The sequence below is a fragment of the Aquarana catesbeiana genome, linkage group LG05 (genome assembly GCF_042186555.1).
Source record: "Aquarana catesbeiana isolate 2022-GZ linkage group LG05, ASM4218655v1, whole genome shotgun sequence".
NCBI classification, from domain to species: Eukaryota; Metazoa; Chordata; class Amphibia; order Anura; family Ranidae; genus Aquarana; species Aquarana catesbeiana.
The window spans coordinates 645,507,910-645,526,203 of record NC_133328.1 but is presented as its reverse complement, the minus strand read 5'-3'; the positions used below and the strand labels follow the sequence as shown (position 1 = coordinate 645,526,203).

Below are 18,294 nucleotides of genomic sequence, written 5' to 3'. Positions count from 1 at the left end.
ACCTGGGGGCGGGGGGGGGCTGTACACATACCGGGGGGGGGGGGGCTGTACACATACCTTGGGGGGGGGCTGTACACATACCTTGGGGGGGGGCTGTACACATACCTTGGGGGGGGCTGTACACATACCTGGGGGGGGGGCTGTACACATACCTGGGGGGGGGGGGGGCTGTACACATACCTGGTGGGTCCTCCCCTGATAGAATTCCTGCTGTACACATACCTGGGGGGGGCTGTACACATACCTGGGGGGGGCTGTACACATACCTGGGGGGGGGGCTGTACACATACCTGGGGGGGGGCTGTACACATACCTGGGGGGGGGGCTGTACACATACCTGGGGGGGGCTGTACACATACCTGGGGGGGGGCTTGTACACATACCTGGGGGGGGGGGAGCTGTACACATACCTGGTGGGTCCTCCCTGATAGAATTCCTGCTGTACACATACCTGGGGGGAGGGGGCTGTACACATACCTGGGGGGAGGGGGCTGTACACATACCTGGGGGGGGGCTGTACACATACCTGGTGGGTCCTCCCCTGATAGAATTCCTGCTGTACACATACCTGGGGGGGCTGTACACATACCTGGGGGGGGGGGCTGTACACATACCTGGGGGGGCTGTATACATACCTGGGGGGTCCTCCCCTGATAGAATTCCTGCTGTACACATACCTTGGGGGGGGGGGCTGTACACATACCGGGGGGGGTTGTACACATACCTGGGGGGGGGGGCTGTACACATACCTGGGGGGTCCTCCCCTGATAGAATTCCTGCTGTACACATACCTTGGGGGGGGGGCTGTACACATACCGGGGGGGGTGTACACATACCTGGGGGGGGTGGGGCTGTACACATACCTGGGGGGGGTGGGGCTGTACACATACCTGGGTTGGGGGGGCTGTACACGTACCTGGGGGGGCTGTACACATACCTGGGGGGGGCTGTACACATACCTGGGGGGTCCTCCCCTGATAGAATTCCTGCTGTACACATACCTGGGGGGGGGGGGGGGCTGTACACATACCGGGGGGGGTGTACACATACCTGAGGGGGGGGGCTGTACACATACCTGGGGGGGGGGGGCTGTACACATACCTGGGGGGGGGCTGTACACATACCTGGGGGTCCTCCCCTGATAGAATTCCTGCTGTACACATACCTTGGGGGGGGGGGGGGCTGTATACATACCTGAGGGGGGGGGCTGTACACATACCTGGTGGGGGGGGGGCTGTACACATACCTGGTGGGGGGGGGGCTGTACACATACCTGGGGGGGGGTCTGTACACATACCTGGGGGGTCCTTCCCTGATAGAATTACTGCTGTACACATACCTGGTGGGGGTGGGGGGGGGGCTGTATACATACCTGGGGGGGGGGGGGTCTGTACACATACCTGGGGGGGGGGGGTCTGTATACATACCTGGGGGGGGGGGGGTCTGTACACATACCTGGGGGGTCCTTCCCTGATAGAATTACTGCTGTACACATACCTGGTGGGGGTGGGGGGGGGGCTGTATACATACCTGGGGGGGGGGGGGTCTGTACACATACCTGGGGGGGGGGGGGGTCTGTATACATACCTGGGGGGGGGGGGGTCTGTATACATACCTGGGGGGGGGGGTCCTGTATACATACCTGGGGGGGGGGGTCTGTATACATACCTGGGGGGGGGGGGGGTCTGTATACATACCTGGGGGGGGGTCTGTACACATACCGGGGGGGTCCTCACCTGACATTTCGTGTTGTATACACAGGCTGCCGCTGAGGAGCTGTGTACTCTCCTGGGACAGGTCTTCCAGATCGTCTACACCGAATCCACCATGGACTTCTTAGACCGGGCCATATTCGATGGGGCGTCCACACCCACCCGCCATCTGTCATTACACAGCGGTAAGGAGAATTGTAATTTATGTAAACCTTCATCTTTCCTCTATATATTTTACCAAGGCACACAATATGAAAGCCAACTAAAAAAAATGCAATACTTTTCAGCAGTTGGTCTAGCATGACAGCAATGCATCTCCTGTACTCTGCAGGGGGGGAGGGGAGGGGGGAGGGGTGCTCAGCGTACCGGGTCCAGGTCATGACACTTTCCTATTGTACACAATTTTTTTTCCAAATAAAAAACTTCAAGTAATTTTAAAGGATTTTTATTTTTTTATAATAAATATGTCATACCTGCTCTGTGTAACGGTTTTGCACAGAGTATCCCTGATCCTCCTTTTCTGGGGTCCCCCCCGGGGGGTGGGGTATGTGTGTGGGCTCGATCCCTGAGTCTATTACCAGACCGTGCTACTCGGCCCCCATTAATCACTTGCCCTCCGGAAGATTCATGACCAGGCCATTTTTGCAATACACCACTGCTTCGCTTTAACTGACAATTGCGCGGTCGTGCGACGCTGTATCCAAACAAAATTGACGTCCTTTTTTTTCCCCACAAATAGAGCTTTCTTTTGACGGTATTTGATCACCTCTGCGTTTTTGTTTTTTTTAAATTACATAATAGTTTTGCCAATAAAAAAACTTAAAGGAATATTTAAGGCAGATTAAAAAAAACATAGAAAAAAAATTGGTTTTGCACAGAGCAGGCCGCATCCTCCTCTTCTCGGGGCCCCTCCCTGCTGCCGAGTGCCCCCCCCCCCCCCCCCCATAGCAAGCAGCTTGCTATGGGGGGGAGCCTGAGCAGGTTTGCTTCCGAGTTACTGCTCTGTGTGTGTCCATTAACACACACAGCGCTGCTCGGCCTTTCCCCTGCTTACTCCTCATTGGCTTACTGGCTGTGATTGACAGTAGCAGGATGGCCAATTATTGGGGGGGGGGGGGGGGGTGCTAGGAGCAATGCATGAAAGTAAAAAAAAAACAAAAAAAACCTTGAACCTTTACAACCTCTTTTTATATATTTATATTTCTTTCCATGCCACCAGGGCAGGGAGCAGTGTTCATTTTAGTCTTAGGACTAAAATGGCATTTTAGTTTTAATCCCATTTTAGTCTTCTGCAATTGTTTTAGTTTTAGTCGTATTTAGTCGACTAAATCTCCAGTATATTTCAGTAATTGCAATTTAGTTTTAGTCATAGTCTTTTGACTAAAATGGCATTTTAGTTTTAGTCGTATTTTTAGTCATCTCAATTGTTTTAGTTTTTAGTCGACTAAAATAGTATTCATTTAGTCGACTAAAATGTTTTAGTCGACTAAATTAACACTGGCAGGGAGGAGCCGGAGTGAACTTGTATCTCCTGGCATGCAGTGTCTCTCTCTCTCTCTCACAACTGGCGGTCCTCCAGCTGTTGCGGGACTACAAGTCCCATCAGGCCTCTGCCTGTGGGAGTCATGCTTGTAACAGTCAGCCTTGCAATGCCTCATGGGACTTGTAGTTTTGCAACCCACTTAACAGATTTTTTTTTTTTTTTTTTTGCCATCTGTGTCCCATTTGGGGAGATTTCCTCTCACTTCCTGTCCCATAGCCAAAGCAGGAAGTGAGAGGAAATCCCTGCAAATTAAGGGAATTCCTTGGGGGACCCCCCGGTCACCAGAATTAGTGTCCCCAGTGGAAGATTTCCCCTCTATTACTTTTCTGGGGACAACCCAAAATTTGGGATTTTCCTTTTTACTTTCACTTTCAATGATAATAGTAAACAGGACAAATAGGAAGAGTTGTATATTCTTAACTGGGGGGGGATGGGGGGACAGACAAAAATAAAAACTGACAGGGGTTCTAATCCCTCTCCACTCTATCGAAAAACTAAAAAAAATATGTTTTGTCTTTAGTTATACTTTAACCACTTGCCCACCTCGCTGTAGAAAAATGATGATATATGATCATGCTGCGCGGGGAGGTGCTGCACTCTGATTGATGTGTCCCCCCCGCCGGACACAGCTGATCACAGATCGGAGTAAGGGCCAATCAGCGGCTCTTTACCAATGACAGCTGATCACAGATCGGAATAAAGGGCCAATCAGCGGCTCTTTACCAATGACAGCTGATCACAGATCGGGGTAAGGGGCCAATCAGCAGCGCTCTTTACCAATGACAGCTGATCACAGATCGGGGTAAGGGGCCAATCAGCAGCGCTCTTTACCAATGACAGCTGATCACAGATCGGGGTAAGGGGCCAATCAGCAGCGCTCTTTACCAATGACAGCTGATCACAGATCGGGGTAAGGGGCCAATCAGCGGCTCTTTACCAATGACAGCTGATCACAGATCGGGGTAAGGGGCCAATCAGCGGCTCTTTACCAATGACAGCTGATCACAGATCGGGGTAAGGGGCCAATCAGCAGCGCTCTTTACCAATGACAGCTGATCACAGATCGGGGTAAGGGGCCAATCAGCAGCGCTCTTTACCAATGACAGCTGATCACAGATCGGGGTAAGGGGCCAATCAGCAGCGCTCTTTACCAATGACAGCTGATCACAGATCGGGGGTAAGGGGCCAATCAGCAGCGCTCTTTACCAATGACAGCTGATCACAGATCGGGGGTAAGGGGCCAATCAGCAGCGCTCTTTACCAATGACAGCTGATCACAGATCGGGTAAAGGGCCAATCAGCAGCGCTCTTTACCAATGACAGCCGATCACAGATGTAAACACAACCCGGTTATCGCACTCCTTTCCTCACACTGACAGCATGAGGAGAGGAGAAGAGAGCCCATTAACCGGCTTGTGTGAAGGGGACATCTACACTGATAATTTGGGCACTGATAATCGGTGCCACCAGTGCTGCCAATCGGTGTCCTCTATCATGGGCGGCACAGTGGGTGTAGTGGGTAGCACTCTCGTCTAGCAGTAAGAAGGGTCGCTGGTTCGAATCCCAACCATGACACTATCTGCCTGGAGTTTCCTCCCTGTGCCTGCACTCCGGTTTCCTCCCACACTCCAAAGACATGCTGGTAGGTTAATTGGCTTCTGTCCAAAATTTGCCCCAGTATTGGGGGTGGGGACCGCTGCGTAGATTGATGGCACTACATGGGTACCTTTTTAAATATATAAAAATAATAATATAGTGGATGGGCATCTTGATGGGACGCAATGTGCGGGGATGGGGACAATTGTGGGTGCTCACTCAGGTTGAACTGGATGGACTGGTGTCTTTATTCAACCTTACTAACTATGTAACTATCAGTACCTCCTCATCATTGGTGCCAGTCAGTGCCTCCTCATCAGTGTCACCTATCCATGCTGCCAATCAGTGTCCCTTATCAGTACCTCCTCATCAGTGGTGACCACTAGTGCTGCCTATCTGTGCCTCCTCATCAGTGTCCTCTATCAGACTCCATCAGTGCTGCCAGCCAGTGTCACCTATCAGTGCCCATCAGTCCCTCCTCATCAGTGTCATCTATCATAGTCCATCAGTAGTGCCAACCAGTGTCCCCTATCAGTGCCCATCAGTACCTCCTTATCAGTGTCGGCTATCGGTGCCGCCTATCAGAGCCCATCAGTGCTGCCAATCGGTGTCATTTATCAGTGCCTATCAGTGTCCCCCTTCAGTGCCTCCTCATTAGTGTCCCCTACCAGTGCCATCAGTGCTGCCAATTGGTGCCTCCTCATCAGTGTAACCTATCAGTACTGCCTATCAGTGCTGCCAATCAACTCATCAGTGGTGCCCACCAGTGTCGCCTATCAGTGCCCTCCTCATCAGTGTCGCCTATCAGTGCCTCCTTATCAGTGTCGCCTATCGGTGCCGCCTATCAGAGCCCATCAGTGCTGCCAATCGGTGTTCAGTGCCTCCTCATTGGTGTCCCCTATCAGTGCTGCCAATTGGTGCCTCCTCATCAGTGTAACCTATCAGTACTGCCTATCAGTGCCCACCAGTGCTGCCAATCAGTATACGCTCATCAGTGGTGCCCACCAGTGTTGCCCATCAGTGCCCTCCTCATCAGTGTCACCCATCAGTACCGCCTATCAGTGCCCATCAGTGCTGCCTCATCAGCACACATCAGTGAAGGAGAAAAATTACCTGTTTTTATAACAAACTATGACATTTTTATTTTTTTTTCAATGTTTTCAGGCTTTATTTAATTGATTTAACAAAAAATAAAACCCCCCAGTGGTAGTTAAATGCCACCAACAGAAAGCTCTATCTGTGTGAAAAAAATGATAAAAATTTAGTTTGGGTACAGTGCAGCATGACCGCGCAATTGTCATTCAAAGTGTGACGGCGCTGAAAGCTGAAAATTGGCCCTGGGCAGGAAGGGAGTAAAAGTGCCCAGTATTGAAGGGTTTAAGGACCTGGCCTTTTCTGGCACTTTTTTGTTCACAAGTTAATATCTGTATTTTTTTTGCTAGAAAATTACTTATAACTCCCAAACAGTATATCTTTTTTTTTTTTTTTTTTTCAGCAGAGGCTCTAGAGAATAAAGTGGCAGTCGTTGCAATTTCTTCATGTCACACAGTATTGACGTTGCGTCAAATGCAATTTTTGGGGAATAAATACACAACACAATCTATAGCCCAATTTTTTTTTATAAATTGTAAAAGATGATGTTACGCCGAGTAAATGGATACCTAACATGTCACGGTTTAAAATTGCGCCCGCTCGTGAAATGGCGCCAAACTGCGGTACTTAAAAATCTCGTTAGGCGACACTTTAAATAACTTCTACGGGTTACCTGTTTAGAGATACAGAGAAGTTCTAGGGCTAGAATTATTGCTCTCTCTATCGATCGCTGCGATGCCTCACATGTGTGGTGCGAACACCGCTTACATATGTGGGCGGGGACCTACGCATGCACTGCACAGGGGGGGGGGGGGGGGGCACTTGAAGCAAAAAAATATTTTTCATTTATTTTATTACTTTATTTATTTTTTATTTTTTTATACTATCCCTTTGATTTTTTTTTTATCACTCACAAAGTGATGGCCGGGGGACGGGGTCTCTCTAATAACATTTATGAATGAATCGATCCATAAACCAGTAAAGCGGGGAGAGAATTGTAGACATGAGATTTCTGGGTGTTTATGGCAGACGTGTGAGAGATGAGCTCAGGGACCAGTTTTTTCTTTATTGTCATATATTGTTGTTGGTTGTGAAATAATGGAAGAAATAGAACGTTTCTTATTAATCTGTTTCAGACGATTCTTCCAGCAAGGTGGAGGTGAAGGAATCCTACGAGCTGGAGGCCGGAGTGTTGTAAGTGTCCCGCTTAGGATGTGGGGATATGATGGGACATCTGTGTAGAGGAACACTAGCTGGATCTCCTTCTTTCCTTTGTGTCCCTCTGGGGGTTCTGGGGTCCCATGTGCCCCTCCTGGGGGTGGGGATCTGGGGTCCCATGTGCCCCTCCTGGGGGTGGGGATCTGGGGTCCCATGTGCCCCTCCTGGGGGTGAGGATCTGGGGTCCCATGTGCCCCTCCTGGGGGTGGGGATCTGGGGTCCCATGTGCCCCTCCTGGGGGTGGGGATCTGGGGTCCCATGTGCCCCTCCTGGGGGTGGGGATCTGGGGTCCCATGTGCCCCTCCTGGGGGTGGGGATCTGGGGTCCCATGTGCCCCTCCTGGGGGTGGGGATCTGGGGTCCCATGTGCCCCTCCTGGGGGTGGGGATCTGGGGTCCCATGTGCCCCTCCTGGGGGTGGGGATCTGGGGTCCCATGTGCCCCTCCTGGGGGTGGGGATCTGGGGTCCCATGTGCCCCTCCTGGGGGTGGGGATCTGGGGTCCCATGTGCCCCTCCTGGGGGGTGGGGATCTGGGGTCCCATGTGCCCCTCCTGGGGGTGGGGATCTGGGGTCCCATGTGCCCCTCCTGGGGGTGGGGATCTGGGGTCCCATGTGCCCCTCCTGGGGGTGGGGGATCTGGGGTCCCATGTGCCCCTCCTGGGGGTGGGATCTGGGGGTCCCATGTGCCCCTCCTGGGGGTGGGGATCTGGGGGTCCCATGTGCCCCTCCTGGGGGTGGGGATCTGGGGTCCCATGTGCCCCTCCTGGGGGTGGGGATCTGGGGTCCCATGTGCCCCTCCTGGGGGTGGGGATCTGGGGTCCCATGTGCCCCTCCTGGGGGTGGGGATCTGGGGTCCCATGTGCCCCTCCTGGGGGTGGGGATCTGGGGTCCCATGTGCCCCTCCTGGGGGTGGGGATCTGGGGTCCCATGTGCCCTCCTGGGGGTGGGGATCTGGGGTCCCATGTGCCCCTCCTGGGGGTGGGGATCTGGGGTCCCATGTGCCCCTCCTGGGGTGGGGATCTGGGGTCCCATGTGCCCCTCCTGGGGGTGGGGATCTGGGGTCCCATGTGCCCTCCTGGGGGTGGGCATCTGGGGTCCCATGTGCCCCTCCTGGGGGTGGGGATCTGGGGTCCCATGTGCCCCTCCTGGGGGGGGGGGATCTGGGGTCCCATGTGCCCCTCCTGGGGGGGGGGGAATCTGGGGTCCCATGTGCCCCTCCTGGGGAGGGATCTGGGGTCCCATGTGCCCCTCCTGGGGGGGGGGATCTGGGGTCCCATGTGCCCCTCCAGGAGGTCTAGCGTCCCATGTGCCCCTCTGAGGGGGATATCGGGTCCCATGTGCCCCTCTGGGAGGTCTGCGGTCCCATGTGCTCCTCTGCGGTCCCATGTGCTCCTCTGCGGTCCCATGTGCTCCTCTGCGGTCCCATGTGCTCCTCTGCGGTCCCATGTGCTCCTCTGGGGCCCCATGTGCCCCTCTGGGAGATCTGGGGTACCATGTGCTCCTATGGGGGATCTGTGGTCCCATGTGCTCCTCTGGGAGGTCTGCGGTCCCATGTGCTCCTCTGGGGTCCCATGTGCTCCTCTGGAGTCCCATGTGCTCCTCTGGGGTCCCATGTGCACCTCTGAGGGGGATCTGTGGTCCCATGTGCTCCTCTGAGGGGGATCTGGGGTCCCATGTGCTCCTCTGAGGGGGATCTGGGGTCCCATGTGCTCCTCTGAGGGGGATCTGGGGTCCCATGTGCCCCTCTGGGTGGGATCTGGGGTCCCATGTGCCCCTCTGGAGGTCTGCGGTCCCATGTACTCCTCTGGGGTCCCATGTGCCCCTCTGGGAGATCTGGGGTCCCATGTGCTCTTCTGGGGGGGGGGGGGTCTGGGGTCCCATGTGCTCCTCTGGGAGGTCTGGGGGTCCCATGTGCTCTTCTGAGGGGGGGGGGGTACCATGTGCTCCTCTGGGGTCCCATGTGCCATTTTTGAGGGGGATGGTCGGGATCTGGGGTCCCATGTGCCCCTCTGGGTGGGGCTCTGGGGTCCCATGTGCCCCTCTGGGTGGGGCTCTGGGGTCCCATGTGCCCCTCTGGGTGGGGCTCTGGGGTCCCATGTGCCCCTCTGGGTGGGGCTCTGGGGTCCCATGTGGCCCTCTGGGGGGGGGGGATCTGTGGTCCCATGTGCCCCTCTAGGAGGTTTGGGGTCCCATGTGCCCCTCTAGGAGGTTTGGGGTCCCATGTGCCCCTCTGAGGGGGATCTGTGGTCCCATGTGCCCCTCTGAGGGGGATCTGTGGTCCCATGTGCTCTTCTGGGGGGATCTGTGGTCCCATGTGCTCTTCTGGGGGGATCTGGGGTCCCATGTGCCTTTCTGGGGGGGATCTGGGGTCCCATGTGCCTTTCTGGGGGGGATCTGGGGTCCCATGTGCCTTTCTGGGGGGGATCTGGGGTCCCATGTGCCTTTCTGGGGGGGATCTGGGGTCCCATGTGCCTTTCTGGGGGGGATCTGGGGTCCCATGTGCCCCTCTGGGGGGGATCTGGGGTCCCATGTGCCCCTCTGGGGGGGATCTGGGGTCCCATGTGCCCCTCTGGGGGGGATCTGGGGTCCCATGTGCCCCTCTGGGGGGGATCTGGGGTCCCATGTGCCCCTCTGGGGGGGATCTGGGGTCCCATGTGCCCCTCTGGGGGGGATCTGGGGTCCCATGTGCCCCTCTGGGGGGGATCTGGGGTCCCATGTGCCCCTCTGGGGGGGATCTGGGGTCCCATGTGCCCCTCTGGGGGGGATCTGGGGTCCCATGTGCCCCTCTGGGGGGGATCTGGGGTCCCATGTGCCCCTCTGGGGGGATCTGGGGTCCCATGTGCCCGTCTGGGAGGTCTGTGATCCCATGTACTCCTCTGGGGTCCCATGTGCCCCTCTGGGAGGGATCTGGGGTCCCATGTGCCCCTCCTGGGGGGGGGATCTGGGGTCCCATGTGCCCCTCCAGGAGGTCTAGCGTCCCATGTGCCCCTCTGAGGGGGATATCGGGTCCCATGTGCCCCTCTGGGAGGTCTGCGGTCCCATGTGCTCCTCTGCGGTCCCATGTGCTCCTCTGCGGTCCCATGTGCTCCTCTGCGGTCCCATGTGCTCCTCTGCGGTCCCATGTGCTCCTCTGGGAGATCTGGGGTACCATGTGCTCCTATGGGGGATCTGTGGTCCCATGTGCTCCTCTGGGAGGTCTGGGGTCCCATGTGCTCCTCTGGGGTCCCATGTGCTCCTCTGGGGTCCCATGTGCACCTCTGAGGGGGATCTGTGGTCCCATGTGCTCCTCTGAGGGGGATCTGTGGTCCCATGTGCTCCTCTGAGGGGGATCTGGGGTCCCATGTGCTCCTCTGAGGGGGATCTGGGGTCCCATGTGCCCCTCTGGGGGGGGGATCTAGGGTCCCATGTGCCCCTCTGGGTGGGATCTGGGGTCCCATGTGCCCCTCTGGGAGGTCTGCGGTCCCATGTACTCCTCTGGGGTCCCATGTGCCCCTCTGGGAGATCTGGGGTCCCATGTGCTTTTCTGGGGGGGGGGGGTCTGGGGTCCCATGTGCTCCTCTGGGAGGTCTGGGGTCCCATGTGCTCTTCTGAGGGGGGGGGGTTACCATGTGCTCCTCTGGGGTCCCATGTGCCATTTTTGAGGGGGATGGTCGGGATCTGGGGTCCCATGTGCCCCTCTGGGTGGGGCTCTGGGGTCCCATGTGCCCCTCTGGGTGGGGCTCTGGGGTCCCATGTGCCCCTCTGGGTGGGGCTCTGGGGTCCCATGTGCCCCTCTGGGTGGGGCTCTGGGGTCCCATGTGCCCCTCTGGGTGGGGCTCTGGGGTCCCATGTGCCCCTCTGGGTGGGGCTCTGGGGTCCCATGTGCCCCTCTGGGTGGGGGGGGGATCTGTGGTCCCATGTGCCCCTCTAGGAGGTTTGGGGTCCCATGTGCCCCTCTAGGAGGTTTGGGGTCCCATGTGCCCCTCTGGGGGGGATCTGTGGTCCCATGTGCCCCTCTGAGGGGGATCTGTGGTCCCATGTGCTCTTCTGGGGGGATCTGTGGTCCCATGTGCTCTTCTGGGGGGATCTGGGGTCCCATGTGCCTTTCTGGGGGGGGATCTGGGGTCCCATGTGCCTTTCTGGGGGGGATCTGGGGTCCCATGTGCCTTTCTGGGGGGGATCTGGGGTCCCATGTGCCCCTCTGGGGGGGATCTGGGGTCCCATGTGCCCCTCTGGGGGGGATCTGGGGTCCCATGTGCCCCTCTGGGGGGGATCTGGGGTCCCATGTGCCCCTCTGGGGGGGATCTGGGGTCCCATGTGCCCCTCTGGGGGGATCTGGGGTCCCATGTGCCCGTCTGGGAGGTCTGTGGTCCCATGTACTCCTCTGGGGTCCCATGTGCCCCTCTGGGAGGTCTGGGTCCCATGTGCTCTTCTGGGGGGGGGGGGGTCTGGGTACCAAGTGCTCCTCTGGGAGGTCTGGGGTCCCATGTGCTCTTCTGGGGGGGGGGGGGTACCATGTGCTCCTCTGGGGTCCCATGTGCCATTCTGAGGGGGGTGGTCGGGGAATCTGGGGTCCCATGTGCCTTTCTGGGGGGGATCTGGGGTCCCATGTGCCTTTCTGGGGGGGGATCTGGGGTCCCATGTGCCTTTCTGGGGGGGATCTGGGGTCCCATGTGCCCCTCTGGGGGGGATCTGGGTCCCATGTGCCCCTCTGGGGGGAATCTGGGGTCCCATGTGCCCCTCTGGGGGGATCTGGGGTCCCATGTGCCCGTCTGGGAGGTCTGTGGTCCCATGTACTCCTCTGGGGTCCCATGTGCCCCTCTGGGAGGTCTGGGGTCCCATGTGCTCTTCTGGGGGGGGGGGGGGGTACCATGTGCTCCTCTGGGGTCCCATGTGCCATTCTGAGGGGGGTGGTCGGGATCTGGGGTCCCATGTGCCCCTCTGGGTGGGGCTCTGGGGTCCCATGTGGCCCTCTGGGGGGGGATCTGTGGTCCCATGTGCCCCTCTGGGAGGTCTGTGGTCCCATGTGCCCCTCTGAGGGGGATCTGTGGTCCCATGTGCCCCTCTGGGAGGTCTGGGGTCCCATGTGCCCCTCTGGGAGGTCTGGGGTCCCATGTGCCCCTCTGGGAGGTCTGGGGTCCCATGTGCCCCTCTGGGAGGTCTGGGGTCCCATGTGCCCCTCTGGGAGGTCTGGGGTCCCATGTGCCCCTCTGGGAGGTCTGGAGTACCATGTGCTCGTCTGGGATCCCATGTGCCCTTCTGAGGGGGGGGGGGGTTCCATGTGCCCCTCTGGGGGGGGGGGGGGGGGTCTGGAGTACCAGGTTCTCCTCTGAGGTCCCATGTGCCATTCTGAGGTGGGTGGTCGGGATCTGGGGTCCCATGTGCCCCTCTGGGTGGGGCTCTGGAGTCCCATGTGGCCCTCTGAGGGGGGGGGGGGGGGGGAATTGGGGTCCCATGTGGAAAATTGGCTTTCAATCAGCGTGCAGGTTGCCAGATAATGAGACTTAGTGCTCTGGACTGAGACAAGTACACACTATAGAGGGATGTGTTTTGTTCATATTTCATGTCTGAGGTTTACAACCACTTGAGATGCAGAGCCTCACATTCCACCCAGGATTGGGATAAGGGGCACTTCTTCTTGTTTATGTCATTCAGCTATAATAGTATTATACATCCTCACATCATGTTCTCTTTGTTGTCTTTTAGCTCTTTCCAGGACTCTCCTGATGGTGACGGGAATTCTCCTCCTCATAACAAGACGGCCAGTGAGAGCGAACTGAGCACTTCAGCGGCAGAGCTGCTCCATGATTACATGATGACTGTAAGAACCCCCAACCTGCGGAGGTCATGTGACCGCGTTTATAGACGTAGTGAATGTTTTTTTGGCCGGTTGAGAAAATAAAACAAAATTCGAAGTCACCTGTTTGGTAACCACTTTCCGCCTGGCCTATAGCAAAATGTTAGCCAGGCGGGACTTTCGTTGTGGCGGGTGGACGTCGTATGACTTCCTCGCGGGGGCCACCGGTCACCACAGATGATAGATCGCTGCCGGTACCATGTGACTCCCCTGTGACCAATCACAGCAGGTCACATGACCGGTTGTACACAATGGATGGCTTCCTTTCATGCCACCCATTGTGTACAATTGTGTTGCTAGCTGTGATCGGTCACAATCGAGCCACCAGGAGACCCGAGCCACCGGCCGGCTAGGCTGAGACCCGAACAAAGCCGGATTCAGCTCTGATCGGAGTCTCTGATGTAATATCCCGGAAGTGACGTCACTTCCGGTTTAGTCGGCTGCCAATGGCGCCAATTTAAGAAAAAAAAAAATGACAATTTACAGAATTGCTGATTTTGGCAATCTGAATACTTTTAAGTGCAAAGGAGGACCTGTCCTTTATGGAGGACCTGTCCCGATCCCTCCATAAAGAGGACCTGTCTCGATCCCTCCATAAAGAGGACCTGTCCCGATCCCTCCATAAAGAGGACCTGTCCCGATCCCTCCATAAAGAGGACCTGTCTCGATCCCTCCATAAAGAGGACCTGTCTCGATCCCTCCATAAAGAGGACCTGTCTCGATCCCTCCATAAAGAGGACCTGTCTCGATCCCTCCATAAAGAGGACCTGTCCCGATCCCTCCATAAAGAGGACCTGTCTCGATCCCTCCATAAAGAGGACCTGTCCCGATCCCTCCATAAAGAGGACCTGTCCCGATCCCTCCATAAAGAGGACCTGTCCCCATCCCTCCATAAAGAGGACCTGTCCCGATCCCTCCATAAAGAGGACCTGTCCCGATCCCTCCATAAAGAGGACCTGTCCCCATCCCTCCATAAAGAGGACCTGTCCCCATCCCTCCATAAAGAGGACCTGTCCCCATCCCTCCATAAAGAGGACCTGTCCCCATCCCTCCATAAAGAGGACCTGTCCCGATCCCTCCATAAAGAGGACCTGTCCCGATCCCTCCATAAAGAGGACCTGTCCCGATCCCTCCATAAAGAGGACCTGTCTCGATCCCTCCATAAAGAGGACCTGTCTCGATCCCTCCATAAAGAGGACCTGTCCCGATCCCTCCATAAAGAGGACCTGTCCCGATCCCTCCATAAAGAGGACCTGTCCCGATCCCTCCATAAAGAGGACCTGTCCCGATCCCTCCATAAAGAGGACCTGTCCCGATCCCTCCATAAAGAGGACCTGTCCCGATCCCTCCATAAAGAGGACCTGTCCCGATCCCTCCATAAAGAGGACCTGTCCCGATCCCTCCATAAAGAGGACCTGTCTCGATCCCTCCATAAAGAGGACCTGTCCCGATCCCTCCATAAAGAGGACCTGTCCCGATCCCTCCATAAAGAGGACCTGTCCCGATCCCTCCATAAAGAGGACCTGTCCCGATCCCTCCATAAAGAGGACCTGTCCCGATCCCTCCATAAAGAGGACCTGTCCCGATCCCTCCATAAAGAGGACCTGTCCCGATCCCTCCATAAAGAGGACCTGTCACCACCTATTACTGTCACAAGGGATGTTTACATTCCTTGTGACAGCGATAAAAGTGATCAGATTTTTTTTAAAGGGACAGTGTAAAATAAATTAAGTAAAAAAAAAAAAAAAAAATTATTTTAAAGCGCCTCCTGTCCCCGTATGCTCGCACAACAAAGAAAACGCATACGTAAGTCACGCCCGCAAATGTAAATGGTGTTCAAATCACACATGTGAGGTTATCGCGATCGCAAGAGCAATAATTCTAGCAAAAGACTCTGGTTAATGTACCTTTTTTTTTTTTTTTAAGCGTCTATGGAGATTTTTAGGTACCATAGTTTGTCGCTATTCCACGAGTGGGCGCAATTTCCAAGCGTGACATGTTGGGTCTCGATTGGGTATCAATTTACTCAGCGTAATATCATCTTTCACATTATACAAAAAAATTGGGCTAACTTTACTGTTTAGTTTTTTTTTCTTTTTTTTAATTCCTGAATTTTTTTTTTTCTCCAAAAAATGCGTTTGAAAGACAGCTGCGCAAATACGCCGTGACATAAAATACTGCAAAACAATCACCATTTTATTCTCTAGGGTCTCTGCTAAAAAAAAAAAAAAATGATATTGTTTTGGGGGGTTCTAAGTAATTTTCTAGAAATATGATATCCAGAAAGATTTGTATCGGAGAATCTAATCCATTCCTGTGCTTTCTTGTTTTCAGCTGCGGACCAAGCTGTCCTCGGAGGAGATCCGGCAGTTTGCGATGCTTCTCCACGAGTACCGGAACGGAGCCTCCATTCACGAGTTCTGCATTAATCTCCGACAGCTCTACGGGGACAGCCGCAAGTTTCTGCTTCTGGGTAAGAAGTCACATAGTTACCATATATTGTACCAACGTCCTGCTGCAGGTCGCATAGCCATCACAGGGAGATACAGAGAGATTTTTTTGGGGGGATTTTTTAGGTGCATTGAAAACAGAGAATTTTGTATATAAAAATATATTTTATTAATACAAAGATAGACAATTAAAAAGTTTGTTATTATTAAAAAAGTATAGACATCAAAAACAACTTGTTTTATAGTATGCCATCAAAGAGGAAGTTGTCTTATCAAATAGCGGGTCATGGTTATATAGTTATTACGACATGTTTCGCCACCGTGGGCTTCTTCGTGGGATATATTTATCCCAACGTGTTTCGCCACCGTGGGCTTCTTCGTGGGATATATTTATCCCAACGTGTTTCGCCACCGTGGGCTTCCTCGGGGTATATTTATACCACATGTATATCACCATATTCATTGGAGTCACAGGGGCACAGTTGGGTCACTAGATGACACAGGATTCCCATTAATACAGTGGAGTCACAGGGGCACAGTGGAGTGACTAGATGACACAGGGTGCTCTCTGGGGTGCACTGGAGTTAGTCACCTGGATCACTATGACTCGGGATGCTCAGTACAGTGGAGTCACAGGGTGCACCGCTGTGTCGCTAGATCACACAGTATGCTTTCTGGGGCGCACTGGGGTCACTAGATGACTCGGGCTGCTCAGTAGTGCAGTGGGGTCACGGGGCACACAGGAGCACTAGATGACCCAGGATGCTCTGAGGGCGCACCGGAGCCACAGTGGTGGACAATAATTCACTAAATGACTCAAGATGCTCTGAGGTGCACTTCTAGTCATGGTGGGTGCACACTAGAGTCACGGGGTGGGGGAACACTAGAGTCGGGGGGGGCACACTAGAGTCACGGAGGGGCACACTAGAGTCACGGAGGGGCACACTAGAGTCACGGGGGGGCACACTAGAGTCACGGGGGGGGGGCACACTAGAGTCACGGGGGGGGCACACTAGAGTCACGGGGGGGGGCACACTAGAGTCACGGGGGGGCACACTAGAGTCACGGGGGGGGGGGCACACTAGAGTCACGGGGGGGGGGGGCACACTAGAGTCACGGGGGGGGGAGCACACTAGAGTCACGGGGGGGCACACATGGGTCACTGGAGACACAGGAGCATACACGGGCACAGCATGGGTAGTACAGCAAACACTTTCAGCTGTATAATCACAAAGAACACAGGACTCGTGGAAGGCACAGAGGACAGGTAAGGTGGGTTTAGCCACATGTTGCTTCACAATTTAAGGGGGCGCCATTTAGAAGACCTGTCTCTAGAGCTTGAGGGAAGTAACTGCGACACCTGATTGGTTCGTTGTTATATGATTGACTTGTAATGTAGGTGCTCAGTTATTTTTGCTCGATTAGCCTTTGATAGAAGCTGTAGAATGCCACTGAAAGCCATTGACCTGGAGTAGGAGTACGTTCCCCAAGTATCCTCCCCTCCTGTAACTTTTTTTGTCTTTCTTCAGGTCTCCGGCCGTTTATACCTGAGAAGGACAGTCAGCATTTCGAGAACTTCCTGGAAACGATCGGCGTGAAGGACGGACGCGGCATAATCACAGACAGCTTTGGCAGGTACAGACGGACTATGAGCACCGCCTCCAACTCCACCACCAATGGCAATGGTGCGGCCGAAGGCTCAGACGACCAGTCCGCGCCCTCGGAAGGAGACGAATGGGACCGCATGATTTCAGACATAAGTAATGACATAGAGGCTCTGGGATGTAGCATGGACCAGGATCCACTCCAAGGATCTGCAACTTCCTGACTCCAGAGTCAACCTTACGATGCCCTCACAGTAACTGCAGGGGGGGGGCCCTATAACCAAAAGCCTCATCTGGCCTTTACATTTCTTCTGCCTCCACCACAGTGGGAGTTTAGCCCAGCATGGAATTCTGGGGAAAAAATTCTGCTAAGTGCAGCGGACCGTTTCCTGCTGCACCACCTCCTATTACCAGAAAGGTTTTAGCGCCCAAGTTTTGTTGGGTCTTGTGTGTATGAGACGGACGACGTTTGTAACCTGAAGTGCTTTTGTTACATTTGACAAACCCTCTGCGTTGAAGTAATCCCAGGCGAGTTTGTACATTGAAGTGACACTTTTTTCCTGTTTGCACATGAACTTATTTTGTTACACTTGAGACTATTACTATTTTTTTTTTGTTTTGGTTTCTTATACATAGAAGTTATTGCTGGGTAAAATAAGAGACGACAAAAATTTTTAAAAAGTCAACGTTTACCACAATGTGAATCGCTCAAGAGGAGGGGACCGTCAGCAGAAGATGGTAAAGAAGGAGCGAAAAGTTTTAGTTCAATGCTGGTTGTTGTTCGCGTGTGTTTCGTTTATCCCCTCAATGTGTACGTGACTACGTTCTCGCCAGAGGTGCCTGGCATGGGAGCTCGGGCGGAAAGGCATTCAAAGTCAAGCCGTGGTCCTCAAATATAAAAAATGCTGGGAACTCTCCTGAAGAAGTCAGCTTAGCTCAGCGCCTGAAGAATGCAGCTTTGCTCGATCTTGAAGAAGGCAGCTTTGCTCGATCTTGAAGAAGGCAGCTTTGTTAGGCGCCTGAAAAAGGCAGCTTTGCTCAGCGCCCGAAGAAGTCAGCTTTGCTCAGCACCCGACGTAGGCAGCTCGGCTCCCGAAGTAGGCAGCTCGGCTCCCGACGTAGGCAGCTCGGCTCCCTGAAGAAGGTTGCTCGGCTCCCTGAAGAGGGTTGCTCGGCTCCCTGAAGAGGGTTGCTCAGCTCGGCTCAGCTTGGCTTCCTGAAGAGGGTTGCTCAGCTCGGCTTCC

The 18,294-nt window shown here is 54.8% G+C and overlaps 1 protein-coding gene across 1 annotated transcript in view; it reads left to right on the top strand.

Moving 5' to 3' along the window:
- The window catches only part of CCM2 (CCM2 scaffold protein), a gene marked incomplete at its 5' end in the record, with an annotated part of 63,908 nt that extends 46,014 nt beyond the window's left edge, over nt 1-17,894 (top strand). Inside the window, 5 exon segments of the mRNA XM_073632480.1 lie at nt 1,762-1,897; nt 7,080-7,137; nt 12,846-12,960; nt 15,331-15,469; nt 16,976-17,894. Of these exon segments, the coding sequence (XP_073488581.1) occupies nt 1,762-1,897; nt 7,080-7,137; nt 12,846-12,960; nt 15,331-15,469; nt 16,976-17,274 (747 nt within the window).
- Nucleotides 17,895-18,294: the final 400 nt, after the last annotated feature.